This window comes from Podarcis liolepis (genome assembly GCF_965112155.1).
Source record: "Podarcis liolepis genome assembly, chromosome: 2".
Classification (NCBI taxonomy): Eukaryota; Metazoa; Chordata; class Lepidosauria; order Squamata; family Lacertidae; genus Podarcis; species Podarcis liolepis.
In genome coordinates, this window is record NC_139555.1 from 24,189,998 (window position 1) to 24,208,496 (window position 18,499).

At 45.2% G+C, this 18,499-nt stretch overlaps 1 protein-coding gene across 4 annotated transcripts in view; it reads left to right on the top strand.

Moving 5' to 3' along the window:
• The window catches only part of AXIN2 (axin 2), a 77,054-nt gene that overhangs the window by 49,659 nt on the left and 8,896 nt on the right, over positions 1 to 18,499 (top strand). For all 4 annotated transcript variants that reach the window (XM_083489947.1, XM_083489946.1, XM_083489949.1 and 1 more), the window contains exons 4-10: positions 2,348 to 2,450; positions 7,185 to 7,325; positions 7,742 to 8,250; positions 8,493 to 8,684; positions 9,006 to 9,236; positions 10,071 to 10,166; positions 13,180 to 13,347. In XM_083489947.1, coding sequence (XP_083346073.1) covers positions 2,348 to 2,450; positions 7,185 to 7,325; positions 7,742 to 8,250; positions 8,493 to 8,684; positions 9,006 to 9,236; positions 10,071 to 10,166; positions 13,180 to 13,347 — 1,440 coding nt within the window. The remainder of the gene's footprint in view (positions 1 to 2,347; positions 2,451 to 7,184; positions 7,326 to 7,741; positions 8,251 to 8,492; positions 8,685 to 9,005; positions 9,237 to 10,070; positions 10,167 to 13,179; positions 13,348 to 18,499) is intronic.

Sequence of the window (18,499 nt, forward strand, 5' to 3'; positions counted from 1 at the left end):
TAAAGATTATAGAGAAAGGCAGCTGTGGCTCATCCTTTGGATTTAGGCTAACAGTTCCCTGGTGAACAAAAGCAGGTGATATCCCTATCACAGCAGCAAACACAAAATTTGGCTAATATGCACACATTTTAAAAAGTTGTGTGTGTATGTCTGGGTTCCCTGATTGATCAGGGTTACTAGATGCGTACACAGGTGCTTAAAGACTCCTGTATATTATACAGGCTTTCCTTCTTAAATGACAGAGCAAAGATGGGGAGACCAGTGGCTCTCTAGATGATCTTGAAGGAGCCCCCCTCCCATCATCCCTATTGGCCAGCAGTCTGGAGCTGATGGGAGTTGAAGTCTAACAACATCTGGAAGGCCCCTGGTTCCCCATTCCTGGGCTAGAGCCATGAAGGTCACAGTGAAGGCATGCAGTGGGTGAAAAAAGAGCTTCCAAGGATGTCCCTCAGACATGGAGCAAGCCTAGCTTTGCAACTGAAGTGCCAGGTGGGCCTGTCTAGGAAGAGAATGCTGGCTTAGTCATCTATCTCTCATTGAGTGTGCCAAGTGGCATGTTGCAGTCTTCATGAAGAGCCAGCCAGTCAGACCAGGCACAGCCAGCTTGTGATTCAGATCTGCAGAACTACACCAAACCAATTTTTCCTGGAGCAGAAACATTCATTCCGGCTCAATGCAGTGAGGAACTTACAGAGTGGCCCTACTGCTCCGAAATGTTGCATGTCTTCATCCTAAGTTACACGTACGCACACAAACACAGAGGGGGGGGGGGCACAGGCTGTTCACATTCACAGGTTTGGCCCACATTGGGACTTACAGATCCCACCACTGGAAATTTCAGTGTGCCGTATGTACAAGTTAGCTGTGGTATGCTGGCAGGCAAAACCATATTCCAGTTTGCAATATGCCTTTTTATTCCTATTTGTATCCTAATTTACATGCATATACAGACACTGAAACGAGCAAACTCAGTAAAGAAATTATGAAGAGGGGGAGGCGTAGTAACCAGATTGCAGAAATTGGGAAGTAGAACATCTTGTCATTTTGCCCTGGAGGGTTGTTTTTGTTTTTGCACATAGAGATTTCTTTAGGCATGAGCTCTATGCAACTTGGGGCCTGGATTTCTGAATAAACACTTGCTTTTTGCTAAGATCATTAGAGCAGGCTTTTCTGGTGGAGCTACTGCTAGTTGAGGCACAGGGTGCGACAACCCAACAGAGGGCCTTTTCTGTGTTGGCACTTGGTTTAAGGAACTTCCTTTTCTCTAAAATGAGGTAGATGCCAACCGTGATGAACTTTTGATGCAGGCCTTCCTGTTTATTCTGGCATTTGCTGGCTACTAATTCTAAGATCAGAATAATATACATTGCTGGTTATGGAGGATGTAATTTGTCCGTGGTTTCTAATGTTTTAATATGTACAGTGGTGCCTCGCAAGACGAAAAGAATACGTTCTGTGATTCTCTTCGTCTAGCGGTTTTTTCGTCTTGCGAAGCAAGCCCATTGACGGATTAGCGGATTAGCGCTTTTAGCGGCTTATCTGCTGATCGGATCAGCTGATAAGCGGCTTAGCGGCTTAGAAAAAGGGGGGGAAGGAAAAAAAAAACCAGCAGGAACTCGCAAGACATTGTCGTCTTGCGAAGCAAGCCCATAGGAAATTCGTTTTGCGAAGCACCTCCAAAACGGAAAACTCTTTCGTCTATCGAGTTTTCCGTGTTGCGAGGCATGCGTCTTGCGGGGCACCACTGTACCTGTTTGTACTGGAATGAAGAAATATCATGCCACCATTCTGATTTTATCTGTACGATGTGTTGTTAGACAGTCTAGGGTCCTTCAAGAGGAAAGGCAGAATAAAAGAATTGTTGTTGTTAGGTGACTTCCAACATATATAAAAACATAATATTCTATGAACCACTCAAATATTATTCAGTTGATCAGCAGGATATATAAACTCTTAAAGTAAATAAAATAATAAATATTTTTCAGCGAAGTTTGACTGTGGAAGAGGAAGAAACCGTTTTGACTACAACACATGACTAGTTATTTAAAGGCCCAGTTACAAGTTTGTGTAGGACTGTGGGCAAAAGACAGCAGATTGGTCAAATACTCAGCCCATCAACCTGCCTCTCTGTTCTACAACCCCCTACAAGAATCTCTGAAGTAGGGCTGTCAAATTCTCTTTTCTTAAATGAATGAAGGAGGTCCTGCTTCAGGGCTGGAGTTTGAGCCAGTCCTATTTAAGCACCCTTTTTGTTGTTGTTGGGCAGCGGGAGATGCTTCCATGTTTGTTTCATTGCATCTTAGCTGAGTACCTTGAAAAATAACAATTTGTATCCCTTTACTTCTAGTGATGGGATCCCTCCATACAGACTCGGGAGCAAAAAGCAACTCCAGCGGGAAATACATCGGAGCGTCAAGGCCAACGGTCAAGTTTCTCTACCTCACTTTCCAGTAAGTACTTGAGTTTGTTCAGCCAAACTGGGAAGAGAGAAGCCCCTAGAAATGGCAGTCTACCAAAATGCAAACGCAACACGCTGGCTAATAACTGTTAGTAAATATATAATCGGCATGATGTCATTCAAAATATACGAATAAGCCACTTCAGAACTATATATGTGTATATATATATATTACAACACATCTCACAAAATATACAAGTAACTGCAACTTGTTATATGTATCAGAGTCAAACAAAGATCACTTCATCAGCAGCTACATTATCCAGTGAGCACTGACCCACTAGTATGATCTTCACTAGTATGTATATTTCATTGATAATTATTCGCTGATAAAGACTTTATTCTGAAACAGCTGAACTATTCCGGATGCACTGTCCTTTCCAGACTTTTGTGAGACGTCTTCCTTTGAGAGACGGTTTGGTGTTCCTCACTATTCATTGGTTGTTTGAATCTTTGTTTGACTCTGATACATATAACAACTTGCACTTACTTGTATATTTTGCTGGATGTGGTGTATTAGATAGATAGATAGATAGATAGTTTTGAAGTGGCTTATTTATATATTTTGAATGACATCATGCCGATTATATATTTACAAACAGTTATTAGCCAGTGACTTGCATTTGCATTTTTGTAGATTGTCACATTTTGCAACACAGGGGTTTGGGTTTCCTAGAAATGGCAGAGCAGGCTCACTGCCCACATCCTATGAATGGTGCTTACCTGGGGCAACTGGACTCATCTTCACTGGAGGCAGTAGCAATGGAGTTTCACGCTTCTTCCAACCAGCATAGGGGGACATAGGAAACAGCCCTGTTTGTCCATCCAGCCTAGCTTTGTCTACTCTGATTGGCAGCAGCTCTCCAGGGTTTCAGGCCAACAGCCTTTCTCACCCAACTATCTAATACTTACTGTTTTTCTTTTTACACTTGAGATGGAGGTTCTTCTGCATGCAACACACATCCTCTTTCATGGGGACTATGTTTCCTCTCCAGCCTTTTTGCTCTTTGTGTTCTATGAGCATAAAAACCTCTCAGAGGCAAGATAGGCCAGGTCATTTAAGCTTCCTTCATAGTGTGGCGGCGGCGGTAGGGATTGAAGGCAATCTCTGTTCATATCTGAACTACTTTGTCCAGTCATGGCACTTGGATAAGGCTATGCAATCTCTAGATGAATTTAGCCTTGATGCCTTTTGAGTCATTCCTTGTTGTTGTTTGCTTCAGTATAGGAGAGAGATGGAATGCTGATCCGTTGGGTGGTGTTTGGTTTGGCTTGGTTAGAATGCAAAGTTGCATCAGCCTAAAATAAAAGAAGAGGAAGGAATGTACAAGATGGTGGAAGACAGATCCAAGCATCTCCTCCTTCCTTCCTTCCTTCCTTCCTTCCTTCCTTCCTTCCTTCCTTCCTTGTATAGCTAAACAAGATACCAGGTGCCTTACACCAGCAGCTATCCAACATGTTTAGACTTCCTAAAAATGTACTTCCAGAGTTTCATTCCTGGTACATGAGAAATTCTTTCTAGGTTTAAACCTGAAGGTTTTCCACCTGCCTCTTCTCCCTCAATGTTTCCTTTTTGCTGGCTACCAAAAACCCGTATCCATGGCACTCTGAGTACCATATGCTAAGGGCAGTGGGCAGGCCAAAAGGTTACCTGGCTATTTCCTTCCTACTCCGCCCTGTGAGCTTCTAGACTAGGTATGGGTAAGCCTGTGGCCAGGGGTGGACTTTGGTAATAAGACACCCTGTTGTTGTTTAGTCGTTTAGTCTTGTCCAACTCTTCATGACCCCATGGACCAGAGCACTCCTGTCTTCCACTGTTTGGTCAAACTCATGCTGGTAGCTTCGAGAACACTGTCCAACCATCTCGTCCTCTGTCGTCCCCTTCTCCTTGTGCCCTCCATCTTTCCCAACATCAGGGTCTTTTCCAGGGAGTCTTCTCTTCTCATGAGGTGGCCAAAGTGTTGGAGCCTCAGCTTCAGGATCTGTCCTTCCAGTGTGCACTCAGGGCTGATTTCCTTAAGAATGGATAGCTTTGATCTTCTTGCAGTCCATGGGACTCTCAAGAGTCTCCTCCAGCACCATAATTCAAAAGCATCAATTCTTTGGCGATCAGCCTTCTTTATGGTCCAGCTCTCACTTCCATACATCACTACTGGGGAAACCATAGCTTTAACTATACGGACTTTTGTTGGCAAGGTGATGTCACTGCTGAGAGAGGACAAGATTGGGCACCCCTCCTAAATATTCCTTATTTTCACAAGTATTGAGTATGTACCCCTATAAGTATAGGATCATGGTGATAATGATCCTGGCCCGGGGGGGGGGGGGAGAGACAACCCACACCACCCTAAATCCAGGCAGAAATGATGGGAGCTGAAGTCCCATAGTGTCCGAAGTACCACTGTTATAGAAGCACCTGCCAAATAGTAGGCCTCTGAATCCCAAGTGAGGATGGTGGTCTTCCACTCAGGTCCTGCTTTTGCAGTCTTCTTATGTTGTCACATATCTTTTACCCCATTGGAAATTGGATGCCAGACTTGACGGACGTTTGATAATGATCCTGCAAGACTTCTCTGTATGTCCTTTCTTGTTTCTATTTTCCTGTATGACTCCTTTTCCAATTTGACATACTTCCCCCCTCCCCACTGTGTTCTCTTTTCACACTGGGCTTCATGTGCCCAGCCACCATTGGAAAGATGAATTCCTCTTCCTCCTCCCAATCACTGCCTCTTTTTTGAGGACAATGAATATGGACTTGCCTTCTGGTATGTTTGCACCATGTTGATTAGCTCTGAAGAACTGATATGAAGTGTCCGCCCTCCTACCCATTTTAAGCCACATGAATGGATGGCTAGGAGGGAAATGGGGGGGGGGGAGACCCTTCTTAAATCTCTCCCCTAACTTCCACAGCTGCTCCCCCCCTTTCTTTCTTTTTTTCTAAAAAAAAAAGGATCATGCTTTCCATTTTCTGGTCTGCTCCAGGACGTCAAAGAGAGAGAAACACACCAGGAGAAATCCTGTGTTCATTGAAGTCACTGGGAGTTCTGCTATTTGTTTGAGCAGAGCCAGGATTTCTACCACCACTTACAACTTCTTGGCAGGAAATAGACATCCCAGCCTCTGCAAAGGAAAGAGGATATTTGTACCAAATATGCGCTTTCCAAAATTAAAAATAAATAAAAAAACCCAGTGTTTTTCCTGCCTCTTGGTTTTCAAGGAAAGCAGCTAATCTGGTTCTATATATTTGGGAAGGTTGGCTTGCCCTCTCCTTTAAAGTACAGAAGGTTTGAGGGAGATGCTGGTGTGATTCTTCTAGCGAGGCATTTCTCTGCAAAACTGTTTACCCAGACAAGTGCTAACCTAGCTTGTCTCATGATTTGTGTAACCAAATCCCTCTCCTTATGTAGTAGAGCAAACATTAGTAGATAGATAGGTAGGTAGACTGATAATTTGAGGTGTACGGAGATGTTTTGTTTTTGTGCGCGCGCTCTCTTTATTTATTTATTATATTCCCCTATCCCTTCCATAAAGAAAGTTCTATAGCCTCCGCTTGTAAATTAGATTATTTTGTCCTGGGGCGTGCAAATCGACTTTCTCTGTAAGGCAGTGCTTTGATCAGGGAACTGAATAGAGCCAGCTTGTGTAAGAGTGACAATTTCCAGCAGAGTGGCCTTTTTCTACCCTCACATCATTTCTGAAGCTAAGTGGTTGCAAGAGAGAGAGAGAGAGAGAGAGAGAGAGAGGCCCCACCTCATCTCATGGGTAGTATGTGAAAGAGCTGGCAGTTCGGCTTTCTGCTTTAAAAAATAAAAATAAAATAAAATGTGTGTTTGTGTCTGCGTGTGCCTGCAGAATTTAAGGGTAAAGGCAAAAAGAAATGGAGGGGGAGTACTTGTGGGGAGATGAGAACAGCGATTGTGGGTGGGTGGGGGTCTTTCCTAGCTTCTTTTGGCAGAGATTCTCTCGCCTGCTTTTTTATATTCTACACTTGATTTGGAGATGTTCCCTTTTCCCTTGATAGATCTGCTTGAGGCAGCCACGCTCAGCAGTGTAGCACTGCTTGCCTGCAGCAGCTTCCTTCATTTTCTGTACAAAGAGATGGAGGGCAGGGAGAGGGGGGGAGTGAGAGAGAAAAAGAGAGAGAGAGGGAGATCTAGGACACTGTTGAGACAACACTACCTCAAAGGTGCCCAGTGTGTAGCCAGGAAATAAATTACCAGCACTTCTCTGATCTGCAACCGTTTGACTTCTCTTTTTCTCTCCCCCCCCTCAGTTCCCTTCCCTTTCCCCCCCCCCAAACATCTTATTATATTTTTTTTTAATTTCCAACTCCTTTCTGTTTATACTCCACTTTTATTCCTTGAGTTAAAGTCTCTCCCTCCCACCTCGGAGTTTTTCATTTGATGTTTGACAACAGTCTTTGAAGATTTTCTACTTCAGAGTAGTTACTGATGGGCTGGTTGTACTACAGAGAGAACAAGCAGGGTTCCTCGGAGTGCGACCAACTGCTCCTGCCGAAGGCAAGCGCTATTGGGGAGAATGTCACTCCATGAGGCCGCGGCAACGGCTCATAAAAATCCAGAGCAGACCATGCCTGGTTGCGGACTCCTTTTCATCCAAACATGGAGACGCAACCAGCTGAACGGGGCCAGGAATGCCGCATGGGCTGAGCTGCTGAAGCCGCCTGCTAAACATGGCTCGCTGTTTTTGTCCCCGCTCTGTATAGCGAACCCACCGCCTTCCTAAGGAAATGACCCCCGTGGAACCGGCCACCTTCGCAGCCGAGCTCATCTCTCGGCTGGAGAAGCTCAAGCGGGAGCAAGAGACCATGGACTGCTTGGAAGAGAGGCTGCAGCAAATCACAGAGGTAGGTGGATTAACCCGTTCAGGGGCGGACGCCTGCTGGGCGGCAGCCTCCCTTGGCCAGGAGGAGGGAGGGAGGGAAGGAGGGGGTAGCAGAGGCGGGGGTTCAAAGCAGGATGTTAAGAGATGGCAAGACCACAGGGCTTCTTCCTTCCTACTTAGGGGCAAGCTGTCGATTCTCCTGCCTTTAAAACCCGAAAATGCGAATGATTCCCTCTTCCCGTTTTCACTCCGTGCCTCTTGGTATTTAAAAGACAATAACGGACCTGACCGCCCCCCCCCTTGTAGGTCTGTTATCTCCTCTTCAGGCTGTTAATGCAGAAATGCATAATGTCTGGAGCAGTTTCTCAGCCGCCCTTGTTCAGCTCTGCAGATGGATGGATGGATGGATTGATTGCTCTTTGTGTTTTGCCCTTGAAGGATGAAGAGAAGGAGGGATCTGACGCACCTGTGGGCGCACAGCCTGGCCGAGAGGTTGGGGCCAATCAGCACCCGCAGCACCCCCTTGCCCTCTTGCCCTCCGGCAGCTACGAGGACGACCCTCAGGCAATCCTAGACGACCACCTCTCCCGAGTGCTGAAGACCCCGGGGTGCCAGTCGCCTGGCATGGGCCGGCACAGCCCTCGCGCACGCTCTCCGGACCGCCTCCCCGGGGGCAAGTTGCTCCTTGCGCCGGGCACAGCCTCGATCCCCACAGCCTGCGCCCTCATCGGCAAAGGATTTATCACGAAGCAGACCACCAACCACGTTCATCACCACTACATCCACCACCACACCATTCCCAAGACGAAAGAGCAGATAGAAGCGGAAGCTGCCCAGCGAGTCCAGTGTTTATGTGCCGCTGGGGGCAGTGACTATTATTGCTACTCCAAGTGCAAGGGGCACTCCAAGGGGGTGGACCTCCCTATGGCTCCGCTAGAGCCGTTTGGGTAAGTTTCCTCTGGTGGTTGAGCATGGGGAAGGGCAGGTGTCAAAAACTTGGCTATAGTGCTGTGACTCACGCCGTGCTCTGTAAACAATGGGTAGCTGTTGGTAGTTTATGAAATCGCAAAGAGCTGGGGATTACGGGGGAGAGGAGGAGAGCTGGGTGCTGTGTGTTTCTGGCATAAGCTAGCAGAACGGCAAACAAGCAGCAGTCTTAAGTGCTCTTCTCTTTTCTCTCTCACTGAAGCCTCAGCCGAACCGGGACACTACCCAAAAGGAACTGTAAGCTACCAGATGGCATCATTCTGCCAGGCGGGGAAGGAGGAGGGCTCTCCATACCACCAGGAATCCAGCTACCTGGAGGGGAGGCGGACCGCTCTCAGAATGTCTGGCAGTGGATGCTGGAGAGTGAAAGACAATCTAAGCACAAACCCCATAGGTAAATATAAGCTGTCTGCAACACTCTTGCTCCCGGTAAATATTTATCTATTACACAGCTGTCTATTTTTACAATCACTAAAAACAAATGGAGCTCTTTTGCTCCTCCGGTTTAATATGAAAGCTGTTCTGCGGAACCAGAAAAACCACAAAAATGTCATGTTTTTGGCAAGAGCCCCTTTTCATGTTATGACAGACTTTTTCTTTTCTTTCTTTCTTTTTTTGGGAGAGTGAGTGCACAGAACAGAAGCTGCTATTAAACTCATATTTTCCAGCTTTTATAACCTTGTTCCTTCCCTCTCCCCTGTCTTTTTCTCTGCAGCACACAAAGCACAAAGAAGGCCTACAATTCGGAGTCCACAAGAGGCATGCCTGGCGAGCGCCCGGCCCGTCACCACCTCTGGGGGAGCAGCAGCCACCCGCGTGGCGCACAGCCCGCCCACCCTTTCGTCCAGGATCCCGCCATGCCCCCGCTGACGCCGCCTAACACTCTGGCCCAGCTGGAGGAAGCTTGCCGCAGGCTAGCGGAAGTGTCCAAGCCACAGAAACAACGGTAACCTTCCTACAGGTTGGGTGCTGGGGTGCCTCTTTACCGTGCTTACTGCAACATAGGTGCAAAAGGTCTTGAATGTGTGAACATTATCTTCAAAAGTTGAATGCTTTCACATCCTTATCAGCTAGCTGATGGCTTGTGGCAAGAAAATAAAGCAAATCGGGCTATGTTCTTGCAGGCTCGTGTCTGGTGGTCAGTCCTGAGAATGAAAGATGGGAAGGATGTGATGCTTATTCATGTGGTTCATTTAGCCCTCTTGGAGGGGTGACTTGGGGCTGAAGCACAGCGGCCACCTCTTTGCCCCCTCCCCGACCTTAACGTTTTTGTCATTAGGAAGGCTCTTTCCAGTCCAGTTTGAGCTTCATGCAACCCTTTTTAAGATGGAGAAGAAACAAAACCTCTTAACAGCTGTAAAAAAAAAAAAAAAAAAAACAGTAATAGCTTGATTTGTAAATCCCCTTGCAAGTTAATGCCATTTTAGTTTGGCTGTCTTCATCCTAGTGGAAGCTTATGGCACCGCAGGTGATGTGAAGGTCTGGCGGTGCAAAACCACACAAGGCCCAGCCATCAAACGGAACATTGCCTTAGAAATTATAATCTCCCATTCTTATCATAAACAATTAGAATATTGAACTCTGCCCTTGTTTGTTTTTCTTAAACGTCTTGTGGAAGTGAATCCGGTTTCCTTGGCCAAAGAGCCTTGCTGTCTTTCACTGGAAAACTCAGGCATAGTTTTAACTGTCTGCCCTGGATATTAGATATACTGGTGGGATTTTGACATCCTTAATCATTTTTCCCTTTCTCTGCTCCCCCTCCCTGCTTTCCAACCTTTAGATGTTCAGCTTCGAGTCAGCCCAGGGATCGCAACCACTTGACTTCTGTACCAGGAGGAAACAGTCCTTTCTGCAATGCAAGCGTAGCGGCAGAAGAGTGAGTGTTGCCATATGCAACATCTAGCTTTGGATATCATTCATTACCTTTCAAAACTTGTGTTTTATCAGTGGGGTGGTGCTTTAAAAATGTAATCTTTCCGTGGCAGCTAAAGCCTGGTCTTTCCTCTTTTGATGGGGGTGAAAACAGAACAAAACATTTTTTTTTCAAATCTTGTCTTCTGATTTTTTTATTTTTTAAAAAAGCTTGCATTCCTGTAAAGTGGACAAAGATTGGATTAGTCTAATTACAGGATAGTTCTTTTTAACAAGAAATCTGCTACAGTCTAAATAATTAAAGTTTTCTTTCTTACGCTCTTCATCTTATGCAATGAGCAATGTTTGAAGTCCAGGCTAAGCCACCTGACTGTAGCCTTTCATTTTTAATTGGTTGACCTTAAGTCCACCAGCTGTCTGTGCGAGTAGCTTTTTTTCTCTTCCTGAAACCACTCTACAAAGACTTGGAGCAAATTAGGAAGAGTAAATTACTGTGGAGTAACACTTTGTGACCTTTTGACATGCCAAGTCAATGTTGCCTCAGAAGTTGCCTGCATGGCATTCAAAGCACCATTGCTATTCTGCTGAGTAACTGAGTTGTTTGTTATTCCCTAAGAGGGTCGATCTTCCTTGGGAGAGCTTAGCTATCTGCTGCTCCTGCCATTGGCTCCACAACATCATGGCTCCAAAAATCTGCTTGACTGTAACTGCACCACGGAATCTGGTGCAACAGGCAGATCTCTTACCTGGACACAGCAGTTTTTAATATGCATGTGTTGGTACACATAATGAGCAGCTTTCTAATTCACATCACTGTAGAAGAAAGTATGGTGTTTGTCTTGACACGGAAGTGAATTGGAAACCTCTGCTCATGTGAAGCTTTGGATTTATTTTATTTATTTAGTAAGGGATTGCTATACCATCCTTCTCTCTCTCACACACAAGTCACAGGGCAACTTACAAAATATAAAAAATAATAAGCAAAAAGATTTTAAAAATGCCCGTGTATAACTTAATTGACAGCATCATAAAAATGGCTTAACCATTCCACCTCTAAAAGCTTGACAGAAAGAGTGAGTTCTTATCTGCTGTCTAAAACAATATAAAGTTGGGAGGTCATTCCACAGATGTGGAGCCATCACCAAAAAGGCTCTTTTGTGTGTGTGTGTGTGTGTGTGTGTGTGTGTGTGTATTCCACATGGTTGTAGAGGCTTGGAAATCAAGTTAGTTGATTTCCAGAGGGATAACCATGTTAGTCTGTTGCATTAAAAACAAGATCAGTGATGAAATGCAACAAATTGGTAAAATGCAGTTTAAAACACATAGATGAAGGCTTAAAAATCTAACCACTGCTGAAAGAAAGTCCAGAAATTCAGCATGGAAAAATACAGAAGCTTTACAGGCAACTAGTTTCGGAAAATGTTCTCCATCAATTTATATTAAGACATTCAGCAATCCATGAAGAATAACTCTGCAGTTTCTTAGCTGGTTCTGACTGACTTTAATTCTTCATCCACAATACCTGAATGACCACCTTTCCCCATATGATTTGGCCCAGATCCTGCGCTCATAATCCTGGACCCTTCTTGTTGTGCGCCCTTCCTAAGAGGTCCAGAGGGAACCATTGCATATCTTTAGGTGCAAGGCAAAAAAATTTCCTCTGCAGCCAGGCCGTTGGTCTTTAACCATCAGTGGCCTTTTAGAAGTGGGCAAGATGTTTTTAATGTATTTCTCTTTTCTTTTGGTTCTAACGTATCTATGTGGGGTTCATTGCCTGCATGTTTGGTTGTAAATTGCTCTGGGTTGCCTGCCTTGGGCATGATAAAACAACTGCCAAATTTAAGTAATAACAACAACAACAACAGCTCCTTCTGAGAAGGTTACAGAGTGCTGGGAACCATAGTGGAAAGTTTCCTCAAGGGCTATCTTTTCTCAGAATTCACCTGTATACAGTTTAGTTCCTAAGAAGTCTTACACAGTCCTGAGAGTTCAGTAATTCAGCTAAGCTCCCCAAAGGAACAAACACTCTAGTTGTCTGTGGCAAAGTGAACCTGGCTGAGAAGTGGCTAGAAAGCACCTCAGCCAGACTCCATCCATGTAGTTGAAGTGAACCATTGCATACACGGGGAGGGCTAAACCTCCAGCGCTCAACTTCCCCCATTTGGCCTATTCTATTGGTGTTTGGAAATGGACAGCAGGGTTGTTGTTGCTTTTAGGTTGATAAAGGAATGACTTGACTTGGCCAAGCTCATACAACACATTAACAACAAATTAGAGGTGGGAGTGAGACTGACATCGTGTTGCCATTAGCCATGATGGCTGGAGCAGATGGGTATCGGCGTATGGAGGATGACAGGCAATATCAGAAGGTGGGGTGGGGCGATGGTACTCACCTGACCTCTGGTTGCCTCTGTTGTTGCTGCATATTGGAACAGAGAGGGGGAGGTTGGCAAGGCGCAAAAGCACTGGTGTGAGCAGCAGGTTAGTTCCACTGGTGCTTTTGCACTGCACCAGCCTCACTTCTGCCTTGCTCCCTCTCCATCCCTGTATGCAACGGCTACATGGGCAACAGCAGGTTAGGCGAGTGCCCGCCCCCCACGCTGCCATCCACTATTGGCCACAGGTTCTACAACCCCAACTGTAAATCTTTAGGCCACAAAATATGCTCAGTGGCTAGTTTGAGATTTTTACATGGGTTTCAGGTTGGCAATTAAGCTTGTGCATTTCCGGGTTCAAAACTCCACAAAGTTTGCTGGTCTTGCCCCTTGACTTTAATGCTCTGTGTTTAAATGCAAACCCCATTCCTCTAACCATCCACTGGTAATGTTTATCAGACATGGAGACTTTCAGAGTTTGGTGTACTAACAGATATCAAGCTTAGGCATTTATTTTGCTATCCAGCTGCTATAGGTGGTTAGCTGACTATATATGCTTCTCATGAAGTTGTGCTCTCTGACTATGGCATAAATGCTTTCTAAATAATGTCTATTTCTTTCCTCCCTTCTTTTATGTTTCAGTCACAAAGAACCAAAGAAACTCCCTGTTGCTCACTCTTCCCAGCCTAGTGAGTTGGTTGTCACTTATTTTTTCTGTGGAGAGGAAATTCCCTATAGGAGGATGTTAAAGGCCCAGAGCCTGACACTTGGGCACTTTAAAGAGCAGCTGAGCAAGAAGGGAAATTATAGGTAAGCATATTTGTGGTTTCTTTCTTCTTCTTCTTCTTCCCTTGTGTTTGCAGAGACCGTGTGCCAAAATAACCAAAGAGATATTTCTAAGCATCCTCCCACAAGGAAAGGCTTTTGATGGTTGGCTGCAACTTTGCTCACTAGTCTGTCTGAGTTTCTGCTGTCCTCTTTGTATTTACCCACCAAACCAATAGTAGTTAAGAGGTGGATTGGTTGCTCCAGCAACCAGACTAGGCCTCACCGGGTGGATAGACTATATAACGATGTTGCTAGCACAGTTTCCTTTCACAAGCGGATGAGCCACAGTCTTGCGTAATAGGTATTCATTCATTCTGAGTTCATTCCCTGGCTATTGCTGCTGCCTTAGAAGTGCTTCTGGTTTTGTTTCTAACAAGTAATTTGATTTCCCTGCAATCGATTGCTCTGTAGATAATTATTCCCTCTTTGCAGTTTGCAAAATGTAAATAATCAGCTTCAGAGTAATCAGCTGCTGAGGGGTAGTAATGTTTATTGCGCATGTAAGTGCTTCCTACGAGATCACAGCTATGTGCCTCTATTTGCAAGGGAGGTGATAGCGTCTGAAGTGTGTTCTTCCTTTGATTAGTTGATTCTGGGGTTTGTTTTGCACAAGGCTATGTAAGCAACTAAGCCTTAAATCAAAGTCCTGCTTGCCCATGGAAACAGACTCAAATGATAAACCCTAATTTGTGAAAAGAAATAAGCCACTTTGATTTATTGTACTTGGTACACTATTTGCTGAAGCACAAACTGTGTGAGGAGAGGTGTAGGTTTCACAGAAGGTACTGCAAACTAGATGCTACAAAATCAATATTGTAGTATTGAGTAAAGATTTCAGATCATAAGGGATATATCCATCTCCTGGACAGTACATAGGATCAAACGGACATGCAGTTCACATTTCCTCTGTTGGCACATCCTGTGTAAATACCCAATGTTTGAATGTGCCTTTATTGAGATACGCCTTAAGTTGAGATTCCTGCATTGCAAGGGATTGGACTAGATGACCCTTGGGATCCCTTCCAGCTCTACAGTTCTATTGTATGATTCTATGTGCATTTGGAATATGTGTTGCCAAATGTCCCTTAGTCAGGCAAACCCACTGCTCACATTATACCCAATTCTCACATTAGCCAACGTGTGAATGTCTGTAGCTGGCGGGACTGTGACAGCGGGAAATGTATGAGCATCAGTGGAGGGGCTCAAAACCCACATTGGAAGCTGTGGATTCATTCTACCGCAGGGCCATATAATTACCCCCATAGCTATTGTTTTCCTCCCTACCCTTTGTTACTCTTAACCTCCTGATCCTCTGTGTCTTCTCCACTCACAGTTGCCCTGGTGCACTTGAGTTTTTGCCAAAAGCTCACAACATGCCATTGGTTCCTTTGGAAAACTTACTGCTTTAAAGCAGGGGTAGGGGATCTTGTTCCAGACATTGTTGGACCACCACCAACCGTCAGCCCCAGCCAGCATGACCAATGGTCAGGGGTGATAGGGGTGCAGTCCAGCAGCATTTGCAGAGCCACCCCAGCCTTGATGTGTTTTCTGTGTTATGAAGACATGCCCTGCCTATGTATTAAGGTCCTCATTGGACGCTGTCCATCTGCCATCAGAGGAGAGGCAGGACGCAATCCAGGATAGGGCCTTTTGCTGTTACTGCCTGAGGAATGCACGCTCTAGGGAGGCTTGCCTGGCAACCAACTCTGTCTTTATCCTTTTGCCCTGCTTTTTTCTTTTGATTCCTCCAGGTTTTTAGCACATTGTAGCTTTACTCTGATGTTTTTTATCTGGCTTCTATAGCCATTTGTTGGTTATCACTCTGGGTTGTTTTTTGGTTTTTTTTTAAATCACTCTGAATCGCTTTGAATCTGGTGCCCATACCAGATGGAAGGCAGAATATAAACGTGTGAAATTTCAGCATATAAAGTCCATCCCTACGGGGCAGCACATATGCTACCAAAGTGGTGTGTTTGCTGATGGGAATGCGAACTAAAACTCTCCAAGGGGCAACCAGCATGTGGCAGGCAGTATCCATGTGGTTTGAGCTGCCAGTGCTTTTCTTCCTTGGTTCCTCAGCCTGAAAATGACAGATTTCCCTGTATGGACAGCTGTTGTGCAAGTGCATGCATAGCTCAGTTGGTTTGAGCGTGGTGCTGATAATGCCAAGGTTGCAGGTTTGGTCCCCGTAAAGGACAGCTGCATATTCCTGCATTGGCAGGGGATTAGTACCAGATGATCCTGAGGATTTTATCCAACTCTACAATTCTATGAAGTGGTGGCTGAACACACCAAGGAGAAGCTATTGTGCATTTTGGGTTCCTGGTAGCATTGGGAATCACAGGTGGGGAGAATGCTGCTTCACTCAGGCCCTGCTTGTGGGCTTCCTACAGGCATCTGGTTGGCTACCATGAGAGCAGAATGATGGCCTAGATCAGGGGTTGTCAACCTGGTCCCTCCCGCCCACTAGTGGGCTTTTCAGGATTCTAGGTTGGCGGTAGGGGGGGTTCTATGGCACAAGCTGAATCCTCCTTCCATCGAGCACTGGTGGGCGGTAAGGAAATTTTACCATCAAGAAAGATGCATTAGTGAGCAGTAGGTATAAAAAGGCTGACTACCCCTGGCCTATGGGACGCGGGTGGCGCAGTGGGTTAAACCACAGAGCCTAGGATTTGCCAATCAGAAGATCGGTGGTTTGAATCCCCGCGACTGGGTGAGTTCCCGTTGCTCAGTCCCTGCTCCTGCCAACCTAGCAGTTTGAAAGCACGTCAAAGTGCAAGTAGATAAATAGGTACTGCTCTGGCGGGAAGGTAAACAGCGTTTCCGTGCACTGCTCTGGTTCGCCAGAAGCGGCTTAGTCATGCTGGCCACATGACTCGGAAGCTGTATGCCAGCTCCCTCGGCCAATAAAGCGAGATGAGCGCCACAACCCCAGAGTCGGTCATGACTGGACCTAATGGTCAGGGGTCCCTTTACCTTTACCTTACCCCTGGCCTAGATGGTACATTCAGCTGATCAAGCAGAGCTCTCATGTAAACTGGATTGTAGAACTCAATGAACATAGGCCCTTTTTTCACTGTGATGTCCAGTCCACTGATGCCAGTTTTATGCACCACTAATCTGAGTGTAGGCTTTTTGTAAATTGCCTTAATATGTTTTCATGATGAGCATAGAGGAAAGCATAGTAGGGCCTGCATCTCTTGTAGGCCCAGATTAAACTAATCTGGTGTGCTAGTGGATGCTGGCTCAAGGGCTCCTGCTAGCACAACGGGGCTTCCCCCTCCCCTCCAAATCCAGGGTTTGAAATTAGCAGGGCGCCGGGCGCATTTTGTGCCTAAAGATTCTCCATTTGCAAGCACCTCAAAAAGTCTTAAGTGCCATATTTCACGCCTGGCTGACACTCAAGGATTACTGAAATGTATGTGCTTTGAAGCCTCGGAGTATATGTTAAGGATAGACAATATGTTAAGGAGTTTAACAATAAAGAGTACAGCAGTACCTCGGGTTAAGTACTTAATTCGCTCCGGAGGTCCGTTCTTAACCTGAAACTGTTCTTAACCTGAAGCACCACTTTAGCTAATGGGGCCTCCTGCTGCCGCTGCGCTGCCGGAGCACGATTTCTGTTCTCATCCGGAAGCAAAGTTCTTAACCCGAGGTACTATTTCTGGGTTAGTGGAGTCTGTAACCTGAAGCATATGCAACCTGAAGTGTATGTAACCCGAGGTACCACTGTAGAGTGTTTTGAAAACCGAAGTACGGTACCAAGTACGGTACCAAGTACGGTATTTTTTCTTGTAAACACAAAATTAAAACATGTATTAATAATTTATGCTAAAAAGGTGATATTAACAATGTGTCACTTATGTGAATTGCATATTAGCGCATGCTTATCAAAATGATTTAAAAAATGTTGCCGGCCCCCTGGGGCAACTAGACATTCTGTTTTGGCACCCACAGCTCAGGTCCTAGAAGCCATTTGGCTACTAGCTTTTCTATCCCAGTTTCTAACTCTGTTCAGATCTGCTCCCTATCTCGTCCCAAGCACAAAAAAATTCAGGACCACACTCTAAGGGAAACCTAGGTTTCTGTTTTGCACACCATGTCTCTGTGGCATACACTGCCATGAATGGAGTGGAGACATGGGTCTGAAAACATATAGTGGATTTGCGAAAGTCCCAGGTGCGGGGAATGAAAAATTCTATTTAAAAATAACCCCTGTGTTTTTCCTCATTTTCCTTCAATTAACTTTTTTTTTAAAAAAATGGGCATCATGAAACACTTTCTTTTACAATGACAAACAAAATGTTTAAGACAAGGTGTTCATCTATTTACTCCCCCTCCCAAATTATTTCTAAAAGTGTGCAACAGGAAAACCTTTATGTAAGACTATGTACAGTATCCCATCATTACAATTCCTGTATTAAGTCCTCATCTGTCAACTGCGAGTGCAACTCTCACATACAAGAGGAAGATGCATCTCTGCCTCTTGGAAGGCACTGCCATTGTCACAAGAGAAGGATGAAGGTTCTGATGCCTCTTCTGATTATGGCCTTCCTCTTGCTGGAGTAGTTGGAATACATCTGCCTCTGTCCTCTTTAACAGGCCTCAAAAGGACTGGAAGCGGGAGAAAGTAGAGAGTGACAAAATTTCGTTGCCGTTCAATTCACGCTGCTGGGGGACGACAACCCCAAAACACCTTAATAAATTCAATTGTTAATTATTGTCTGGATGAACTGTAACTTTTAATAGACCAGATACAATAATTATATGGTAGACCGATATATATAATGCATCAAGTTACAAAGTGACTTTTGATATGCAAAGTAGTTCATTCCCCCCATTCCCCCCCAGATTTCCCTTCTTTCCTGAAAAAAACCCTCCCTCCTCCAATGACTTCAGAATTTCCAGAATTTTTTAGATCTCTTAAGTAGACACAAAGCCAGGAGCCTTGAATTTGCCTACTGTGTATGTTATGGAAGTCAGTGATGGGAAAATCAGGACCGGATCATTCTGATAACCTCTGAAGAACTTCTAGAATGAAACTGATGATGCTTAGCTGAGGTTGTTACCATTCCTATAGGACAGGGGTCAGCAAGGTTTACCTCACCTGGGCCGGTTGACTCCAGCGGAGATC